Source organism: Haliotis rufescens, unplaced genomic scaffold (assembly GCF_023055435.1).
Source record: "Haliotis rufescens isolate VD_foot unplaced genomic scaffold, xgHalRufe1.0.p SCAF_10, whole genome shotgun sequence".
In the NCBI taxonomy this organism is placed as follows: Eukaryota; Metazoa; Mollusca; class Gastropoda; order Lepetellida; family Haliotidae; genus Haliotis; species Haliotis rufescens.
The window spans coordinates 27471517-27491711 of record NW_025963780.1 but is presented as its reverse complement, the minus strand read 5'-3'; the positions used below and the strand labels follow the sequence as shown (position 1 = coordinate 27491711).

The window sequence follows — 20195 nt, the reverse complement described above, 5'->3', positions numbered from 1 at the left end:
CATATTCCATTCACACCCTCTTCTTGGCTTTCGCCCGGTTAGAGTGAGTGAGTGATGTTGGTTTTACGCAGCTTTTATCAATATTCCAGCAATATCACGGCGGGGTACACCAGAAATGGGCTTCACACATTGTACCCATGTCGGGAATCGATCCCGGGTCTTTAACCACAAGGCTACCCGACCGCCCCTCGCCCGGTTAGAACTGATCTTATAAGCGACTAATGGGATCGGGTGGTCAGACTAGGTTGATGCATGTCATTGTATCCCAATAGCGTTGCGGGGGTACGGGTGGCCCAGTCGTCTTAGGCGCCACGATTCACTGTGCAGAGTTGCGTCCCTTGGGCACGCCAGAAACCTATGATTGTGGGTTCGAATCCCGGTTCGCCCCAATTATGTTTCTAGGTTTGTCAGCACCATACCCGTGCTCGTGGGTTTCACCGAAGTGGTAAACGTCTAAGACCTGCATCACTTCGGGCTTTCCTCCCACATTAAGCTGACACGCCGTGATATAACTGGAATAATGTTAAAAGCGGTGTTAAACCCAACTCACTCACTCACACCCCAATAGCGTCGCAGCCTATATACATCTTTTCTCAGCTCGTGAAATTAAGAGCTTTGAAGGTTGCTTTACAGAATTATTTCTATTTAATCTTATACATAACATTATTTCGGGTACTATCCACATGTCGACCATTTACACTCTGCAATGTCAAGATGTTTGTCGAATACTTTCATGGAGCATGGTACGCTATATTATCGCGGTAGTTATTATTAATAATGAATCGTAATGACGATTAAATATGTCATACGCAAAATGTTTCTTGTTCTCTGTTCAACTTTTATGACTCATCTATTAGGGCTAATGGATGCAGATTTTCTTTATCGTTTGGTAAACAAAGTACCTGTCACTAGCGACTCAAGGGTGGGCAACTCTATATTATCGCGGTATGGCTATTTTGAGGTGTGACACGTCGTGTGGATTATGTGGTTTATATCACTTCCTGTCTTGGATTATGCATAATCAGTATGCATACGAACTAGAATGGGTCCAGGGACTTCGTCCAAACAAATGGGTTGTTTTCTAACCAATTTCGAAAAGAAGTAGAGGTAATTCCACTTCAAAAACATTCCAGCAACTATCATAAAAAAGTTAAGGTGTATACATACGAGTAGCCGTGACATACCACAACGAGTCCTGTATTTGATAATGCGATGAAATATCGTGCTTAGTTTTGCACAAGTAAACAGTCGACAAGGGTTGTGGATTACGAGATTTACCGATAACACGATAATATAGAGCCCCCGATAATATAGAATCATATTATTGATATAATTTACTAATTTGATGTCATTCTAACCACACTTGGAACACCTTCTTTGAGAGGCATTTAGAAGTTGGAGTACTAAGTAAGGATAAGATATATGGATGAACAACTTCTTTATTACAATTAGGAGCGACGTTTCGGTGTAGTAGGTTCTATCACGGTGTTAGAACCTACAGCGAAACCACGATAATATAGAGACTATGCTTGTCGTAAAAGGCGACTAACGCGATCGGGTGGTCAGGTTCGCTGACTCGGTTGATGCATGTCATCGTATCCCAATTGTGTGGATCGATGCTTGTATTGTCAATTACTGGATTGTCTGGTCCAGACTCTGTTATTTTACAGACCGCTGTCAGAAAGCTGGAATATTGCTGAATGCGGCGTTAAACAACAAAGAAACAAACAGTTTAAGTTGGAACAGTTTATTTTAAACTTATAATGAGGATAGTATTATACATATGATGACTTCAAGCAGTTTATGTATAGACTGGGGGCACGGGTGGCCCAGTCGTCTAAGGCGCCGCGATTCGCTGTGCAGAGTTGCGTCCCTTGGGCATGCCAGAAACCTATGATTGTGGGTTCGAATCCCGGTTCGCCCCAATTATGTTTCTAGGTTTGTCAGTACCATACCCGTGCTCGTGGGTTTCACCGAAGTGGTAAACGTCTGAGACCTGCATCACTTTGGGCTTTCCTCCCACATTAAGCTGACACGCCATGATATAACTGGAATACTGTTAAAAGCGGCGTTAAACCCAACTCACTCACTATGTATAGACTGTATCGACCACTTCAACACCAAGATATGTGAGCAATAATCTTCGTTATGAAAGGGTATAGAAAACATTAATCACGTCCATAAAGCGTGTTTGTGTTTCTATATAATATTTCTTTCTTGCATGTTCTGTTCGGTGCCATAGGCTTTCTTCCTTGACGACAACGGAATCACATCCATAAAGCGTGTTTGTGTTTCTATACAATATTTGTTTCTTGCATGTTCTGTTCGGTATCGTAGGCTTGCTTCCTTGAGGACACAAGGAATCACATCCATAAAGCGTGTTTGTGCTTCTATACAATATTTGTTTCTTGCATGTTCTGTTCGGTGCCATAGGCTTGCTTCCTTGACCACACAAGGAATCACATCCATAAAGCGTGTTTGTGCTTCTATACAATATTTGTTTCTTGCATGTTCTGTTCGGCACAATAGGCTTGCTTCCTTGACGACACAAGGAATCACATCCAAAAAGCGTGTTAGTGCTTCTATACAATATTTGTTTCTTGTGTGTTCTGTTCGGTACCATAGGCCTGCTTCCTTGACGATACAAGGAATCACATCCATAAAGCGTGTTTGTGTTTCTATACAATATTTGTTTCTTGCATGTTCTGTTCGGTACCATACTAGGCTTGCTTCCGTGACTACACAAGGAATATGTGTAAAGATTAATGAAAACATCATCTGTACCGTGATTTATTTATTATACTTTCAAAGTGTCTTTGCTGCAGTAACACTCATGAGGGCGGCATATATACAGCGAGAGAGAGTGAGTGAGTTTGGTTGTACGCCGCTTTTAGCAATATTCCAGCAGTATCACGGCGGGGGACACCAGAAATGGGCTTCACACATTGTACCCATGTCGGGATTCGAACCCGGGTCTTCTGCGTGACGAGCGAACGCTTTAACCACTAGGCTACCCGACCGCCCCCGTACAGCGAGAACAAATAGCGATTGACCATTAACCACCAGCACTTACACCTACCAGTGTACATATATTTGGATTCTAGCCTGATTTAAATACAGAGAACCGCCACGCGTTGACGACGTTATAGATCCTCAAACGTCCCAATAAGGGCCATGAATACACAAACGTGACCAACCACGAGATCAGGTACCTAATGGGTGAAAATCGCATCTTCGGAACACAAATATGCAATTCACAAGCTTCAATTCATATTTCTTACAGAGATACATGACATCACACATATCGATTATCACTTAAGTAAGTGGAAGTCGAAACTGTTTCCTAGCACCCATAAGGTCCCTTTTGGGTCGCGAATTAGTTTTCACAGAAATCCGTGGATGTACGCGGATTATTTGAGAATTATTCGCGAATTATTCGCAAATTATTCGCAACTTTTCTCTGTGGATTATTCGCAATTTTACGGTAGCATACGGTAACAAACCTTTGCGCTGTAGTGTAAGCTCGTGCGTGATATATCCAGTGTATCATATCTCTGTTACTCTATTTCGACATTTATCATTATATAATGGAAATATTATAGACCTGATGAGATCAGCGTATAGATTATGAACTCTTTTTGAATTAGTACAATCTGGTCTCGAGCCAATCACCTGCAAAAGGTATTGGAGAGTGAACGAGGGAGTGAATGGTGCTTAACGCCGCAGTCAACAACAAACCACCCATTCCCCGAGGCCCTGGAAGTATTCGAGTGAGTGAGTGAGTATGGTTTCACGCCGCTTTTAGCAATATTCCAGCACGGCGGGGTACACTAGAAATGGGCTTTTACACATTGTGCCCATGTGGGGAATTGAACCCTTAAGCGTGACGAGGGAACGCTTTAACCACTAGGCTACCCCACCGCCCCTGGAAGTATTCGAGCCTAGAGGACAACGTTTCTGGTGCCTGGTTTTGCCGAACGTGCCTTTGAGTACGTTTTTGTACGTTCATTTTGGTAATGCATCGTTCCAGTTATTTCCCATATATGGTTGGCTATAAGCAATCAGTAGAAAAAAATCCAGTTGATGATTTTGCATTTTTTATTATAAAATTCTTAAACATTTTTATTATAATTAAATTCGGTTACTGCTGACATTCAGGAAATTAAACACAGAAAACCTATATGTTACTACTACAGCACAGCCAGCCATGTTTCATAGCTTCTCTTTCTTAGCTTCAATATGCCTCTTTCTAGCTCTTCTAAATGCCCCCTTCTAGCTCTTCTATATGCCTCCTTCTAGCTCTCGTAAATGCCTCCTAGCACTTCTATATGCCTCTTCCTAGCTCTTCTATATATCTATTTCTAGCTCTTCTAAATGCCTCCTTCTAGCTCATGTGTATGCCTCCTTCTAGCTCTTCTATATGCCTCCTTCTAGCTCTTGTAAATGCCTCCAAGCTCTTCTATATGCCTCTCTCTAGCTCTTCTAAATGCCTCCTTCTAGCTCTACTAAATGCCCCCTTCTAGCTCTTCTGTATGCCTCCTTCTAGCTCTTGTAAATGCCTCTCAAAGAAGTTATTATAAGGCAGCTAGAACTCCATACTCCCCAGGTACCAGACAATTAAATTCGAGCGCACAGTGGTCCTTTTGCCAGGTGAAATGGCGCATTATTGGTTATTCTTAAATTTTGATCAATGATTTCCTCCTCCTCCTACTACTACTACTATTACTACTACTATTACTACTACTATTACTACTACTACTACTACTACTACTACTGGGGCGGTCGGGTAGCCTAGTGGTTCAAGCGTTCACGACGAAGACCCGGGTTCGATTCCCGACATGGGTACAATGTGTGAAGCTCATTTTCGGTGGCCCCCGTCGTGATATTGCTGGAATTGTGTTCAAAGCGGCGTAATACCATATTCACTCACTCACTACTCCATCTGCTGCTCCTGCTACTACTACTACTTTTTCTACTACTACAACTACTACTACTACAACTACTGTAACTACCACTGTTACTTGTTCTACTGCTACTACTGCTGCTGCTACTGCTACTGCTGCTACTACTGCTACAACTACTAGCACTACAACTGCTACTACTGTGATCGTGAACTTTTGATCTCTATATTGTAATAATATTAATTTATTGTAATTAATCAATATTTATTTTGGAAACACCATCTTGTAATTGTAGAACGCATCTCTCAATTAATCCTGTAATCAAACTCTTCATACAATGAAACTCTTTGCTATATTATTTTTTTTAAACAACTCTCTAATAATCCTCTCTAAATATTACCTATCTCGAAATTTATGTTTCAAGATTGTCACAACTATTGATAGTATATGTACCCCTCAATTTCAAAATTTTCTGTATCGATTTTATTCCATCATTCCTAAATGAAGACAATGGGAGTCTCTAAGGCTTCTTTTTATTATATTTTAGAACTATAATATAACAACTGTTTTTATCTCTAAAATATGTTCACTTCAGAAACTAGATGTTAGTCTAAATAATGCCGTATGTTCTCATTTATATGAGTCAATCGTCTTTCGTGTGTGTCAAATTCTTGAGCACGTGTGTATAGGAAACAAATCCAGCGACATTTCGTTATTTATCCTTTAGTATGAAAAATTAAGGCTATTTATAGAACAATTGAATAACACACGCGAAATTTCAAAACGCGCGCAAAAGAGGCCAAAGCGAGAACAAAGGACACTCGCGTTGTCACTACGTTCTATAAATAGCTCAAATCACACTAAGCGATAAAAGCCCACCTGGCAGCCTGGGCTTGTTCGCCTCAGATTTATCCCGGAAGTCGATGTGTTGTGATGACTCACGTGTGTTGCACACGCGGAACAGACAACAACAAGACTAAGAATTGATCAGTATGTTCACAGAAGGCACTTTAACAACAGACGTAACACAGCTAACAGACAAAGATTACCAACATGTAGCCAAACTGAACGCGCTGATCCGACAAGGCGATCTGTGCGCGGTGAAGCGGTATGTTGAGGCAAAACACATGTACCCGCCGGCTTACTATCGCCAGTTTTGTTATTCTTCCGTGAAGCGCCAGGACTATTTCCCCGTCGGGGTCGCAGCTCAGTGTGGAGATGCAGAAATGGTGAATTGTTTGATCTATTTGGGGTTCAGCTTAGACGAAACGAACTATGAGACAGAATTATGCAATTTCGTCTTCCCGATCCATATAGCGTGTTTGGAGGGACATGTCGGTGTTGTCAAATGCCTTGTTGAACAGTATGCCGTGGATGGTGTTGATTGGAAGGCAACTGGAATTTCTCCAATAGCATACGCTGTTAATAAGGGGAGATTGGACATCATTAAGTATTTCATTAACCATGGGATGTCTGTTGATATTACTATTGGCAAACAAGAATCGTCTCTGTTGTCTATGGTGGTTGACAAAAAACAGCGTGACATTGTTCAGTACTTGGTGACTCAAAATGTGGATGTTAATTCGTGTGACAAAAACGGTACCACCCCGCTACACATTGCTGCAAGTCACGGATGTCTTGAAATAGCGCGAGATCTCATAGACGCTGGAGCAGACGTGAACTCGACAGACGAGAGAGAACAGACACCTTTTTTCGTGGCAGTGTATCACCGAAACACTGACATGACCAAACTTCTGCAATCTCGTGGAGCTGATCCCGAAAGCCCTGATATAAGGGAATGGACGCCATTACACCAGGCCGTGAGACACGGTTTCTACGACGTCGTTCGCTTGCTCATTGTCGACCTCAACGTGGACATGTTGCCGATGAATAGTGTCTACCACACCGCGTTTATTCTGGCTCTCTACGCAAAGAATGTAAACATAACGGACCTGTTCATCAACGCAGGGTACGACCCGACGTTTGAGCTGGAGATGTATGACGAAGACGACGCCGACAGTGGCGATGGCTACGACTACGACCGCTTGTACGATCTGCCACTAAGAGCTCCGGAGGCAGCGTGGCAACTCAAGATGGAGCAGCTAAAGGCCTTCGTTTGTACGCCGCGGAGTTTGAAGGAACTAGCTTGCTTTGAGGTACGGGACTGCTTGGGACAGCGCGTCCAGACTGGTGTAGACCTACTTCCATTGCCTCTGAAACTTAAGAACTTTGTCAAACTCCGACATGTGCCTTGTTATCACTGCAAGACTGGTAAAAGAAAGAAATGGTAGTGTGAGGGGTGTATCTTTTGAATATTGTCCACAACGCATCCAATAAATGTCAAATGTCCATTCTCAAGCCCCGTTTCTGTCTCTATTGATATTTGAGTTGGTATATCAGGGACTCCCTCGATTGAGGAGGATGGGGTAGCCTAGTGGTTACAGCGATCGCCGGCGACACCGTGAAGATCCGGGCTAGAATAGGTCTCCAGCAACCCATGTTTGCCATAAAAGGCGATTAACGGGATCGGATGGTCAGCTCACTGGCTTGGTTGATACATGTCATCGTATCCCATTGGCGTAGTTCGATGCTCATGATGTCAATCGTTGGACTGTCTGGTCCAGACCCTATTATATACAGACCGCCGTCATATAGCTGGAATATTGCAGAATGCAGCGTTAAACAATAAACAAACAAAAATTTAGAGTTTCGATTCGATGTGAAGCAGAGACATGATGTCTCCCTTCCTCGATATTCCTGAAATATTGCAGAAAGAAACGAAACCTTGTTTTATTCTCCCTGTGGCGCTTCCAGGGAAGATTGGTTCCACAGTTCCAACTGATTGACCACGAACCGACCAATGGGGATTCAGTGGTCATAACCGGTCTCGTGGTTAGTTGTGTGTCAAATCAAACTCATGTTTATATACAGTACGTCATTTTGTTTATTAAACATATCAGTGCACATATTTCTAATATTTGCACAATATGCACGTCACTTTTCAGTGACTATTGGCATCTGATTGACTGATTGTGAACCCTGACCTTTACTGGACTACTTTAGCTAATTCATTTGTTCACATTTCCCTTCAACCGCCTCCGTGGTCTAGTGGTAGAGCGTTCGCCCGGAGAGCGGAAGGTCCGGGGTTCGATCCCCGGCCGCGTCATACCAAAAGACGTTAAAAGATAATACTTGTTGTTACCCTGTCTGGCGCTCGGCATTAAGGGGCTAAAACAAGGACTGGTCGGCTCGGAGTATACTGTGTCTGAGTGGGGTATTCATGTTAAACTGCGGCCTGGAATCTCAGTGGGCTAGCACTGTAAATCGGCATCAGTCCGGACTAGTACAAGCAGGCACACAAACACACACACGTACATGCACGTCGCTATATAAGTGCAATAATCTTGGACGCGACGTTAAACCTAATTTCACCTCACCTCACATTTCCGTTCTCGTAACGATATGACTGAACTATTGCCGATGTGAAGTTAAATATTAACTCACCCACTCACTCATATTTCCATCACAAGAGCATCGTTTTGGTTTACGCTTGAAGCAAACTGAAGTGATTTTAATTTGAAGTTGTATTATCAAATGCTGAAGTATTTCAGCATTAAACCTTCAATTTGTTTATTCTTGGCACACTGAGAGGCCTCAGGCCCCTAGTTCAACATAAGTACAAGGTATGCGTATTCTTCTAGCATAATGTTTGTACAATGCAATATTTTGTAATATAAGATAGCTACGCGATAAATCGCAAAGAACAATGAAGAACGAAGGTTGTTTTTTTTAACGATAAAACATTGTTCTACCGTGACGTCATTTGTGAAGATTCGAACATGCCCTAACGTATATTAGACGGCGTTATTTTTTAGGGGGAGTGTCTTGTGAGTTCCCCAATAGATGTAGCTTGGCAACGCAGATAAACGCGATGGCCGAACGGCCGCGTCCAAAGGCTTGAGAGATACGGCAGTCGGTATTGGCAGAAAATGTACAGGTAATCGACGTGTGGATTGTGAGAATATGTGGGAAATACCCTCCTGTGCATACAGTGGACTTGTCCGACCCTGTTGAGGTCGGATTCTATTGAGGGAGTCATCATTATTAAAATACGGGTAATTATTTTAAAGCTTGTACATTTCACCTTCACCAGATAATCGACATTAAAATTGTGACATATCTGGGAAATACCAAATTTACCCCCTGATCTTAAAATGGAATCGTTCGACAATGCCGAGGTCGTATTGTATTCAGGGAGTCATCATTTAAATACAGGTAAATAATTTTAAAGCTTGTACATTTTATTAACAGCCTTATAGAGGTTGTACATAATGTTGATATATCATATAAGAAATACACGAATCGTTGTCGTTGTTTATCGTACAATAAAACAATGCAAGTGGAATTAACCACATGGTACTGCACCCCTCGTGGTTTATTCTCCATGCAGTGGAGATTAGTACGATTAACAACGACTTCGAGTCGTTTATATCTTAAATAATTTAACATATGGGGTTAGAATGAGGTGAGGTGAAATAGGGGTTAAACGACACTTTTATAGCCACGTGCATGTGTGTGTGTCTGTGTGTGCTTGTGGCTGCGTGTACTAGTCCGGACTGATGCCGATTTTATACTGCTGGCCCACTAAGATACCATGCCGCCGTTTAACACGAATACCCCACTCAGACGCAGTATACTGACTCCGAGTCGACAAGACCTTGTTTTAGCCCCTTAATGCCGAACGCCAGTCAGAGCAACAACAAGTACCATCTTTTAACGTCTTCGGGTATGACGCGGCCAGGGATTGAACCCCGGACCTTCCGCTCTCCACTAGACCAAGGAGGCGGTGAGGTTAACATGAAGGTACTTAACAAATTGATATTTGGATAAACATTTTGACATTTCCAACACACTGATCCATCCATGCATATCCAAGGCCTAAACTGAAAAGGGTGATTTTTGTTATAAGTGTAGCCCAAATACTTTTATTGTGACTGGTATTTTGATCGAGAGAGATAAGCATGTTGAAGGCTTTTTGCTGGGTATTGCGTGGATGGAAGAGCCGTTGGCTTAAAGCAATAATTTAACCATCGCTTGGTCGAAACCATGTATAATAGGTATCTGCCGCATTCCCCAAGTACAATGCCATTTGGGGCAGAGGATCGAACCCCAATTACGCGTTATATTTGCAATCATATTTTCCATAACCCATTATTTCTCTGTTCCAGTATTGAAGGTATTTGTATCCTCTTCATTAAAAAGGTAGATATGTCTGGTTCTGCAAAACTAGTCTTTGAAATATAGCAGAAAAGCCATATCTCATATGCAGCTTCCCCCCTTTGATATGTCTGGTTCTGCAAAACTAGTCTTTGAAATATAGCAGAAAAGCCATATCTCATATGCAGCTTCCCCCCTTTGATATGTCTGGTTCTGCAAAACTAGTCTTTGAAATATAGCAGAAAAGCCATATCTCATATGCAGCTTCCCCCCTTTGATATGTCTGGTTCTGCAAAACTAGTCTTTGAAATATAGCAGAAAAGCCATATCTCATATGCAGCTTCCCCCCTTTGATATGTCTGGTTCTGCAAAACTAGTCTTTGAAATATAGCAGAAAAGCCATATCTCATATGCAGCTTCCCCCCTTTGATATGTCTGGTTCTGCAAAACTAGTCTTTGAAATATAGCAGAAAAGCCATATCTCATATGCAGCTTCCCCCCTTTGATATGTCTGGTTCTGCAAAACTAGTCTTTGAAATATAGCAGAAAAGCCATATTTCATATGCAGCTTCCCCCCTTCGCCATGGAGAGCGTTTTTCCGGTGAGGTGAAGGTTGGGGGTCCCATCACCGGCAGCGGAATACCAAGATATTGTTTCTTATGCCACGTACTTTCCTAAGTATAGATAAAGAAGTAATGGCGTAACCAGGTCACAGACTGACCATATGGGATCGAACATAAGTCTTTGTGTATGTTTTGTTTGTTTGTTTGCTTGCTTGCTTTTTAACGCCGCACTCAGCAATATTCCAGCTGTATGACGGCGGTCTGTAAATAATCGAGTCTAGACCAGACAATCCAGTGTTTGACATCATTAGCATCGATCCACGCAATTGGGATACGATGACATGCATCAACCAAGTCAGCGAGCCTGACCACCCGATCCCGTTAGTCGCCTCTTACGGCAAGCATGGGTTGCTGAAGACCTATCCTACCCCGGATCTGGTAGGCGTCGACCAAGAGTGTGATGCCATGGCTACAATCCACGAATGTGACTTTGAACGCCTTCAGCACCCACCTTATTCCCTTCGTCTGGCTCCGTCAGAACCCCTTTCGACTTCAACGATGGCGTTCAAGCAACTGTGTATAACCTTTTGGAATGCGAAAAGAACTACGAAACTCGGATAATATCAGCAAAGGTGTATCAATGTGGAATTGAATAATGTTAAAAAATAAACCATTTTAATCTATGTATGTCAAGTCTTTCTATGTGAGGCTCAATCAACTTATTTTTGTGCACACATGTTTATTTACAGACAAAAATATTTTGCACAAATTTGTACATTAATATCACACGCATACATAAATGTCACATTTATATCAACATTGCACAAATCAGGCATATCATTCAATTTGCCATGGCTACCATCCGTGAGTGTGGAGTGAGTGAGTGAGTGAGTATGTTTTTACGCCGCTTTTAGCAATATTCCAGCAATATCACGGCGGGGGACACCAGAAATGGGCCTCACACATTGTACCCATGTCGGGAATCGAACCCGGGTCTTCGGCGTGACGAGCGAACGCTTTAACCACTAGGCTACCCGACCGCCCCCCGTTAGTGTGGAAACTGGGATAAAACCCCTCGTTGGCAAATGTGGTAGGGGATTGTGATAAAACAACTGTTTTACATCATTTTAATTACTTTCATTATGGCTCCGAACACACCAATCATCGCCCGTATTTCCCCTTCACAACTAAACCACATCATATCCATCTTATTTTCTGTAAAAACAACGAAAAGTACAATTTATAATTGCGGAAACTATACTACCCACAAGCTATTAAGAAGGACTACCTATTCGTCCATATTACTGTAGCTTCCGTATAGTGGATTGTTTTGTAAAACATTTATAGATTCGGTATTTTTTTAACAAAAGAACCGACGCCCCTCCTCCCGTTTCTATAGCATTAAGGGTCGCATCTTAAATTATAACGCCATTAGCGACATGGATCCGTGCATCCATCAATAATTCAGCCAAAGATAAATACACGCGTTTAACATCTTTGATTTGTATTTGTCTTGACGAGGAATCTTTCATAGATGTCTTGTTTTCCAATTGTATTGACTATGCCAGTGTGGCAAGGTCGGGTGAAGGGTTGTATGTGTCTATTAGTCTTGTCCATTAGCACCGAGGGTGTTGTTATTTTTATGGTACTCGTATTTGAATGTTTTGAAAAAAACCTATTCTATCATCCACACAATCATTGATTTTTCTCTGAGCAGCTCTCAAACATACAAGCATTCATCTCCCACAAGGAGGTCGTGCAACGACGAGAACCTAAGGGCTTGCACTCAACTTTACAGTACTTATGGGAAATATTTAAAGTGTTTATTTTTTATCGATGCTTTCACTGTGAAAATCAAAATCGACCGCTCGAAGATTCAAGTCGTGTTCTGTCTTGGTCAGTATCACGGAATTGCACATCTACGTGGATCTGTAAGTGCCTTGGGTGGAGATTCCGGGGTAGAATTTATCCACTTAATGCATTTGGTGCAGTCAGACTTTGTAACGCGGTTGATTGTTTGTCATCGTACCCGGATGGACGATCACTGCTCACAATATCAATCACTGGTTTGTCTGGCCAAGACTCAATTCGTCACAGGCCGCCGTCATATAACTGGAAAATTGTTGAGCGCGGCTTCAAACAAGTGACAGAATGTTTTCGGTCACCACTTCGATCAAAACCTACTATGACTTTCTTTAAAAGGTGGAGTCGGATATCGGACAGTCATATATTTTTTAGGATTTTCAGCTTATCCAGCTAACAATTATTCTATTTTAGTGTCAAAAATCTTTTTCCGGAATAAATTATTTTTTTGTCAAAAATTTCCATGGCTCCCCCAAATGTTCAAATTGTAAGATGTCATCAGTACAATCTGTGAGAGAGGATGTTAGAGATCAAAAGAACATATAAGTTATTTGTTTAGACCTGATTACAATGCATCTGACTACAGGCACGGGTGTGGGTTGACATTGACTGAATTGAATGTAAACAACACAAGTTAAGGGCAACACGAAATATTGGAACGACAAAAAAAACGAACTAGTAAAGTGTTCGATCGCATCAAATATCGAATGAGTGAGTGAATATTGCTTATCAGTATCCTCAATATTGCAGCTATTCGCGACCAATTATCGAAAGAATTATCACGTTAAATAACAAAAACTTTTCATGCCTAACCTAAAAACCGTAAAGATCCCTCAGCCCAAACTGAACGCATGTGTCTAATGAGGGCTATACCACATTATGTTGTACGTAAGTGCGTGCTTGTGTGAAGCAAATATTCTGTCGCATGCAAAAACGCAGTAAATAGTACTCAAAAGAAGTTAAGGATCTCCCGATTCTTTCATATTACTATTGTTAATATGTTAATATGTCATGTCCTTAAGTTCTTTTGAGTAATTTATTTAACGGTCGGTCCTTAAACATGTAACAAATGTTATATTTGGGCTAACACTATCTTAGTACAGTGCAGATTCCAGTACTTTTTTTTGGGGGGGGGGGGGGGGGGGGGGGGGGGGGGGGGGGGGGGGGGGGGGGGGGGGTCAAGGCCATGTTGTAGACAACTGAAACATCAGTGTGGTCACTTCAATCTCAGTTCCAACATTCACCCATGTAGCTGGGTTGGCGATACCTCCGGTTTGCATCGGCATATGGAGGTTCACTTCCGGGCAGCTTGAACCATACCACCAGGCGGCGCCACCGCGGACACATTCATCAGGGTCAGGACGATCAAGAGTTGAAAAATCGAAGCCATTGACATCATTGCCACTGCCATATGCAAATCCATCATCTGCAGGATAACCATGGCGAACGTAGACGTTATAGTTGAACTTGTAGCCTTGACCTTCACTGTCAAGGCTGAAGTCCGAGTACAAGGCGTGTCCCCCAAAACCATTATGCGATGTGATGTACATATCTAGCATGTAGGTATTCTGCTGGGTTAGCTGGTGGATGTGCTCCAGGCCCAGCCAATATGAACACTCCACGTCTCCTATAAAGTGTTTCAATTCCGCCCACGTGACGTTGAAGTCGACGTCAGGACAAGCGCCTCCCATCCGTTTCTCGATGAAAGTGAAGCCGCCCCAGTCCAGGTAGCAGGACACTGTGAAGGGGGATGGGGAGGTCAGGGGTTGGATGACAAGAGGAGTGATGTGACCGGCAACTCGCTCTCCCATCAAGTAGGCCTCGGAACAATCTGAAACAGGACATGACATGGTCACGTATGTTTAACGCATAATCTGGAAAGGGAACATTCACGTTATCATGTTAAGTGAACCGTTTAACGATTTTCTATTTTGTCATTGGATATTCAATTAAATAAACAACAGCTAGAAAACCCTTTCCACATTCATACATCCCAGATGAATTCTGCGGTAAAATTAACAAACTTTTGCGGTAAAATTACAAAACTATCTGCTGTTAAATTGCACAATTCTGCGATAAAAACAATACCAGTTTGCCCTTCAACATTTATACAAGCTTACTTTTTTCTTTAATCTCATGCCTTCAGACATTTCAAGAAATAAAATCATGCAAATAAATATGCATACCAGTGTCACTGATTTTTATTTATGGTTCGATTGAAGCATAGTTATGTTTTGTTTGTTTGTTGTTTAACGCCGCACTCAGCAATATTCCAACTATATGACGGCGGTCTGTAAATAATCGAGTCTGGACCAGACAATCCAGTGATTGACATCATAAACATCGATCCACGCAATTGGGATCGATGACATGCATCAACCAAATTGCATGTTGAATATTTGGGCATCATTCAACTGCTCAATTCGATAACTATAGCTCGAAAATAATGCGAATTAATACCAATAAAAAGGCAATTTCAATTATTTGTCTGCAATTCTGAATTGCATTTTCTGATTTTTTTTCGCGATCGCGGAATCGCAGAATTCGCCTGGAACTGTTCATAATTCATAAAAGCAGAGTGCATAGTACGATTCTGATTATATCATGATCCTGTGTTTAATATGATAATAATTATCAAATAGTGGTGATACCCAGGTGTTCTCGCAGAGGTGAGCTTGCCTTTGCATGTGTTTGTGACGGGTGCTGCAGGTAGGGCAGGATAGGCTCACAGTTTCGAGTACACCTGGTATCATAACTATTTAAAAGTGATTCAAAAACACATGCTCATGATATAGTCGCAAAAGCACGATGAACACTGACAGGCATTTCTTATTTTACGCTATAATCTGCCATCATAGTAAGTGAGTGAGTGTGGTGTAACGCCGCTTTGAACAGTACTCCAGTTATATCACTGCACATCAGCGGATGGACGCCACTCTGCACAGTAAATGCACACGGAACCTTAGACGACTAAGCCACCCGTGCCACCATTTGCCATTTTGAGGGCCTAAAGGTAAACCGTGGTCAATAGTATGAGCACCGATCCCCGCAATCAATTAATATTTAGCTCAATCGAAGGTGACTCTTGTTCTTAGGACCGTCTGAGTGGTGTTGTGAATAGAGCCTCTGCCTGGAGAGCGGAATGTCGGTGGTTCGGTCCCCGAATGCGTCAACCAAAAGACGTTAAAAAATGGTACTTGTTACTTTGTCTTGCGCTCGGCACTAAGGGTATGAAACAAGGACTGGTCGGCTCGGAGTCAGGATACTGTGGCTGAGAGGGGTATCCATGTTAGACTCGTCATGGTATCTGAGTGGGCTAGCACTATAAATCCAGAATATGGACTCAAGTCACCTTGTGGTTCTGAGGCCATCTCTGACGTGGAATATGTCCGGTAGACAATGGGAAATGCACAGTAAAGTATTCAGTAAAACTGTTGTAAAACGTATCGAGATAATTCTGTAACCTACCGTAATATCGCCTCTCACAAAGTTGTCCCGTAAACCCAAACACACAGATACAGGTAGCATTGCTCACAACGTACGTTCCGCCATTCTGACATGGGTTCGCTTCTGAAACCTGCCAAAGAATCAAGAAAATCATGGTAAAATAAATCACCAAAACCTGTTTAGCTACAAACTCGCAACGAGCACGGCTTTTTAGAAAAAAAAGCGATGAGGTGTGCATTAAAAATAAAAGTAAATAAATGTGCAACATGACAAACATTAGAGAAACAATTTGTATTTGTAAGCCAAAGATTAGTGAATTGTTTTTTGATGAAAACAGCTAGTTATTCAAGTTACATGTTTGTATGCGTTAAAATAAATAGTATGATTAAAAAGGGGTGTTGAGCCCTTGCAAACATCAGCATGCCCCATCAGGATCCGCGTATATTCCAGAACTCTATGTTTAACTGGACCGCCTCCGTGGTCCAATGGTATAGCGTCCGCCCGTAGAGCGGAAGGTCCGGGGTTTCGATCCCCAACCAAACGTTAAAAGATGGTACTTGTTGTTACCCTGTCTGGCGCTCGGCATTAAGGGGCTAAAACAAGGATTGATCGGCTCGGAGTCAGTATACTGTGTCTGAGTGGGGTATTCATATTAAACTGCGGCATGGTATCTCAGTAGGCTAGCACTATAAATCGGCATCAGTCCGGACTAGTACAAGCAGCCGCACGCACACATACACGTGCATGCACGTCGCTATATAAATGCAATAATCTTGGACGCAACGTTAAACCCCATTTCACCTCACCACCTATGTTTAACTGTGATAACATTGTGTGAGCCGCGCCTGTGGGATGCACGTGTGATGTGCTTCCCGCCTCTCGCACCGGTAACCCACTCTTGATTCACTCTTTAATGAGTCGGATTATGATATATATTTCCCTAGGCAGGGATACAAAAATTGAATTCATATAGGACCAACTCGAACATATCCATCAATCACCTGAACATTACTTGCCCATGTTAATGGGCTAATAATAAGCAAACATAAAAGTCCATAAAAGTATAATTGGTAACGAAAAGTTACAATGTCAAAACACACATACGTTCAATGCGTAGAATAACATAAATCCCTAATATTCCCGTCCATAAACGCATTAACTATCAGTCTTGGTGTTGGTAAATATGACATTTTGTATTCCACATACGTTCTTCCATGTCTAAATTAGTCAGCAATGAAGTTTGGTGCGGACTTCGCGGGTTCCAATCCTGATAGCGACAAACATATTTCATGAAACTGTTCTATCAAAGTAAATGACAAGGAAAACCCAGACCGTCATTGTTGAATAACAGTAACTAATTACCAGTTCAGTTAGTACATCCATGGTCAAAGACAAAAGCGCAAGTTTTAAGTATAATCAAATAAGCTTCATAACTTTACTTCACATCATTCAATATGGCTGTATAATCTGAAAAAATGTAAATAAGTTTCTTGACTTCATTTTTTACCTTTTCCCTATAGGAACATCCGGGTTCGGCCTGAAGGTTACCACATGACTGACCGGAAGCTGCTCCCAATAATTCGCATTGTAACCTGGGATGACCATTAACCAGACACATGTTTGCTCCACGGCACCATGTGTGTGTTGCGCATTCTTTCAAACAGTCGATCCGCGATGCTGCAGTCGTCGTAACATTTACGTCAGTCACAAACTTGTAGTCCCTGCTGCAGCTGGCCAAGGATCGAAAAAACACATGGTCCGACAAAACCGAATGGAAAATAGCTAATACCAAAATTCCGACCCTCTCTCCTGTCATGTTGACGAGCAAATGAGGTTCGCGAAGACCAATCGACGATATTAATAACTTCCAAGAACTAAATGATGAATCAATACTGATGACTCTTGGTTGTAACAATGCTTCGGTTAGAAAGAGTCCATGAATTCAGGGACATTACGATGTAAGTATCATGAGTGTGTCTGCCCTGTTTTAAGTTATCGTCAACATCGAATAGCGATAGTATCGGACACACATCCACAGTGACAAATCACTTGAAGAACTCGTCTTGCTGCAACAATGGTCGCTATGACGGGTGAATAGTTGATGCTATGTTGTGTGCTGTAAACATTAAAAGCAGACAATACGTATGTTGATCGAGTGAGTGAGTGAGTGAGTGAGTATGGTTTTACGCCGCTTTTAGCAATATTCCAGCAATATCACGGCGGGGGACACCAGAAATGGGCTTCACACATTGTACCCATGTCGGGAATCGAACCCGGGTCTTCGGCGTGACGAGCGAACGCTTTAACCACTAGGCTACCCGACCGCCCCTATGTTGATCGAGCGTACCTTTAGCGTCTGAATTAGTTTCTTGACGATTCAAGCATTTTCAAGCGAGACTGATCAGTATTCAATAAATCTTCTTTTTTAAAACATACACTCTCCAACAAAAGAATGAGTGAGTGAGTTATTGCTTTAAGTCACATCGGCAATATTTCAGCCATATCGTGACGGGTCCAACAAAAGAAACGCACCGGTAGATTGTGGTATACTTATGGTACCTTATAAAGTCGATATATTTATTTCAATAGCATAGATACAAATAAGAGATTTTGGAGCTCGATAGTCACATGTTGTCGTTATACAAAGGCATTGAAAACTGTTCATTGTCATGTCACACAAGGCCACAAGGTTGCGCTGAACTCAGTGTCCCGTGTGACCGCCCCGGGCAGCAATCATGCCTCTGCATCTCCTCGGCACTGACTGAGTGTACGAATTATGCGCCATTCTGCTTGTAACGCGTTGGCCATTTGTTGGAGTTTCTGCGGCGTGTTCTGACGTTGACGTACACGAGTTGATTACAGAAGCGTTCGATTGGGTTGAGATCTGGAGATCTGGACGGCCAGGGCAAGACGTTGATGTTAGAATTATGAAGGTAGTGTACCGTGACCCGAACTGTGTGCGGTGGAGCGTTGTCCTGTTGAAACAGCTCCCTCTGACGGTCAAGAAGGTGAGGTTGAAGAATTTGATTCATCTAGCGAGTTGCTGTCAAATTTCCCTTACCAAGTCAGATATCGTGGTGTAGGATATCACACACACACACACACGCACGCACGCACGCACGCACGCACGCACGCACGCACGCACGCACACACACACACACACACACCATGACTCTACCGCCACCGAAATTGTCGAATTCACGTACACAATGCGGGGCAAATCGCTCATTTCGACAACGATAAACACGTTGTCTACCATATCGCCGGTGAAGAAGAAATCGTGATTCATCGCTAAACCGCACTCGTCTCCAGTTTCTCAAATGCCAAAGCTGTAAGGTATGGCACCAACGCACAAGCGTCTCTGTCGATGGATCTGTTATAACGGGTCTTCTGGGTCGGACTTCAGCCTCGCGGAGATGGTTCCTGACAGCCTTGTCGGACATCCTCCTCAAACCAGGGATGTGTCCTGCAGTCTCGGTAGCTCCGTGTCCTGTAGTCTCCGTAGCTGTGGCGGGTTTTTTTTTGAAGAGTGTAATATTTTTGAGAAATTTAAGAAATAACATTGCGTAATTCTTAACTTAAATATTTAACTTATATCTAATACAGTAGTGCCTATTATCTGAATTTTAAAGTGCATGTGACCTTTAACACTGGGAATGTTATCTTTCAAGCGATGGATATAACAATTATGGTATTTGAGATCCCTTGTCTTGATCCTGGACATCGATGTGGATTAAAGACATGTGAATATCTTTGTGTGAGTCAAGAAAATATTAATCATAGGATGTAAGAATGTTTATGTTAGATGCTAGTATTAATCAAATTCACATTAGATGATCAAAGTAATAAAGATTTAAAAATAAAAAAATATAATGTAATATAAACAAATGCTGTTATTACAATGCACAACAACTTTTCATAACGATTGCTTCAGAACAATACTTTCTGATATATAATGCATGCACTAGTTGATGGTACACCTTGCTCTGCTACACATGAAAGATAAATGAAAACGGTTTTAGGAAATTAATTTATAAAAAAGAACTGTAGCGCGGTGTCTCTGTATTATTATATATTAAAGGGGTACATGTCCAGATAGTTATAACATGGATCCGTTTGGACGATAAGCATGGTAGTAGCAGTAGTAGTAGTTGTGGTAGTAGTAGTAGTAGAAGTAGTAGTTGTAGTAGCAGTAGTAGTAGTA

The 20195-nt window shown here is 42.1% G+C and overlaps 2 protein-coding genes across 2 annotated transcripts; one reads left to right on the top strand and one right to left on the bottom strand.

Annotated features, from left to right (window-relative positions):
• The first annotated feature begins 5799 nt into the window (after positions 1-5799).
• Positions 5800-7259, top strand: LOC124144400 (poly [ADP-ribose] polymerase tankyrase-1-like). The gene has a single exon (XM_046513760.2). It carries the CDS (start codon positions 5894-5896, stop codon positions 7190-7192), a length of 1299 nt encoding a protein of 432 aa, XP_046369716.1. The 5' UTR covers positions 5800-5893; the 3' UTR covers positions 7193-7259.
• Positions 7260-13722: 6463 nt separating this feature from the next.
• LOC124144399 (angiopoietin-related protein 1-like) lies at positions 13723-19554 on the bottom strand. The gene is made up of 3 exons (XM_048385702.1): positions 19345-19554; positions 16013-16121; positions 13723-14375 (listed from the first exon to the last, which is right to left on the bottom strand). The coding sequence occupies exons 1-3, from the start codon at positions 19552-19554 to the stop codon at positions 13723-13725; spliced, it is 972 nt and encodes a 323-aa protein (XP_048241659.1).
• Between the last annotated feature and the right edge of the window lie 641 nt (positions 19555-20195).

Excerpts from the sequence above, each read along its gene's own strand:
- LOC124144400 (XM_046513760.2), top strand. The coding sequence starts at position 5,894 with ATGTTCACAGAAGGCACTTTAACAACAGACGTAACACAGCTAACAGAC.
- LOC124144399 (XM_048385702.1), bottom strand. The coding sequence starts at position 19,554 with ATGTTATTTCTTAAATTTCTCAAAAATATTACACTCTTCAAAAAAAAA. Across the intron at positions 16,122-19,344 it reads ATCCATCGACAGAGACGCTT|GTTTCAGAAGCGAACCCATG; the intron begins GTGCGTTGGTGC and ends ATTCTTTGGCAG. Across the intron at positions 14,376-16,012 it reads TTGTGAGAGGCGATATTACG|ATTGTTCCGAGGCCTACTTG; the intron begins GTAGGTTACAGA and ends GTCCTGTTTCAG.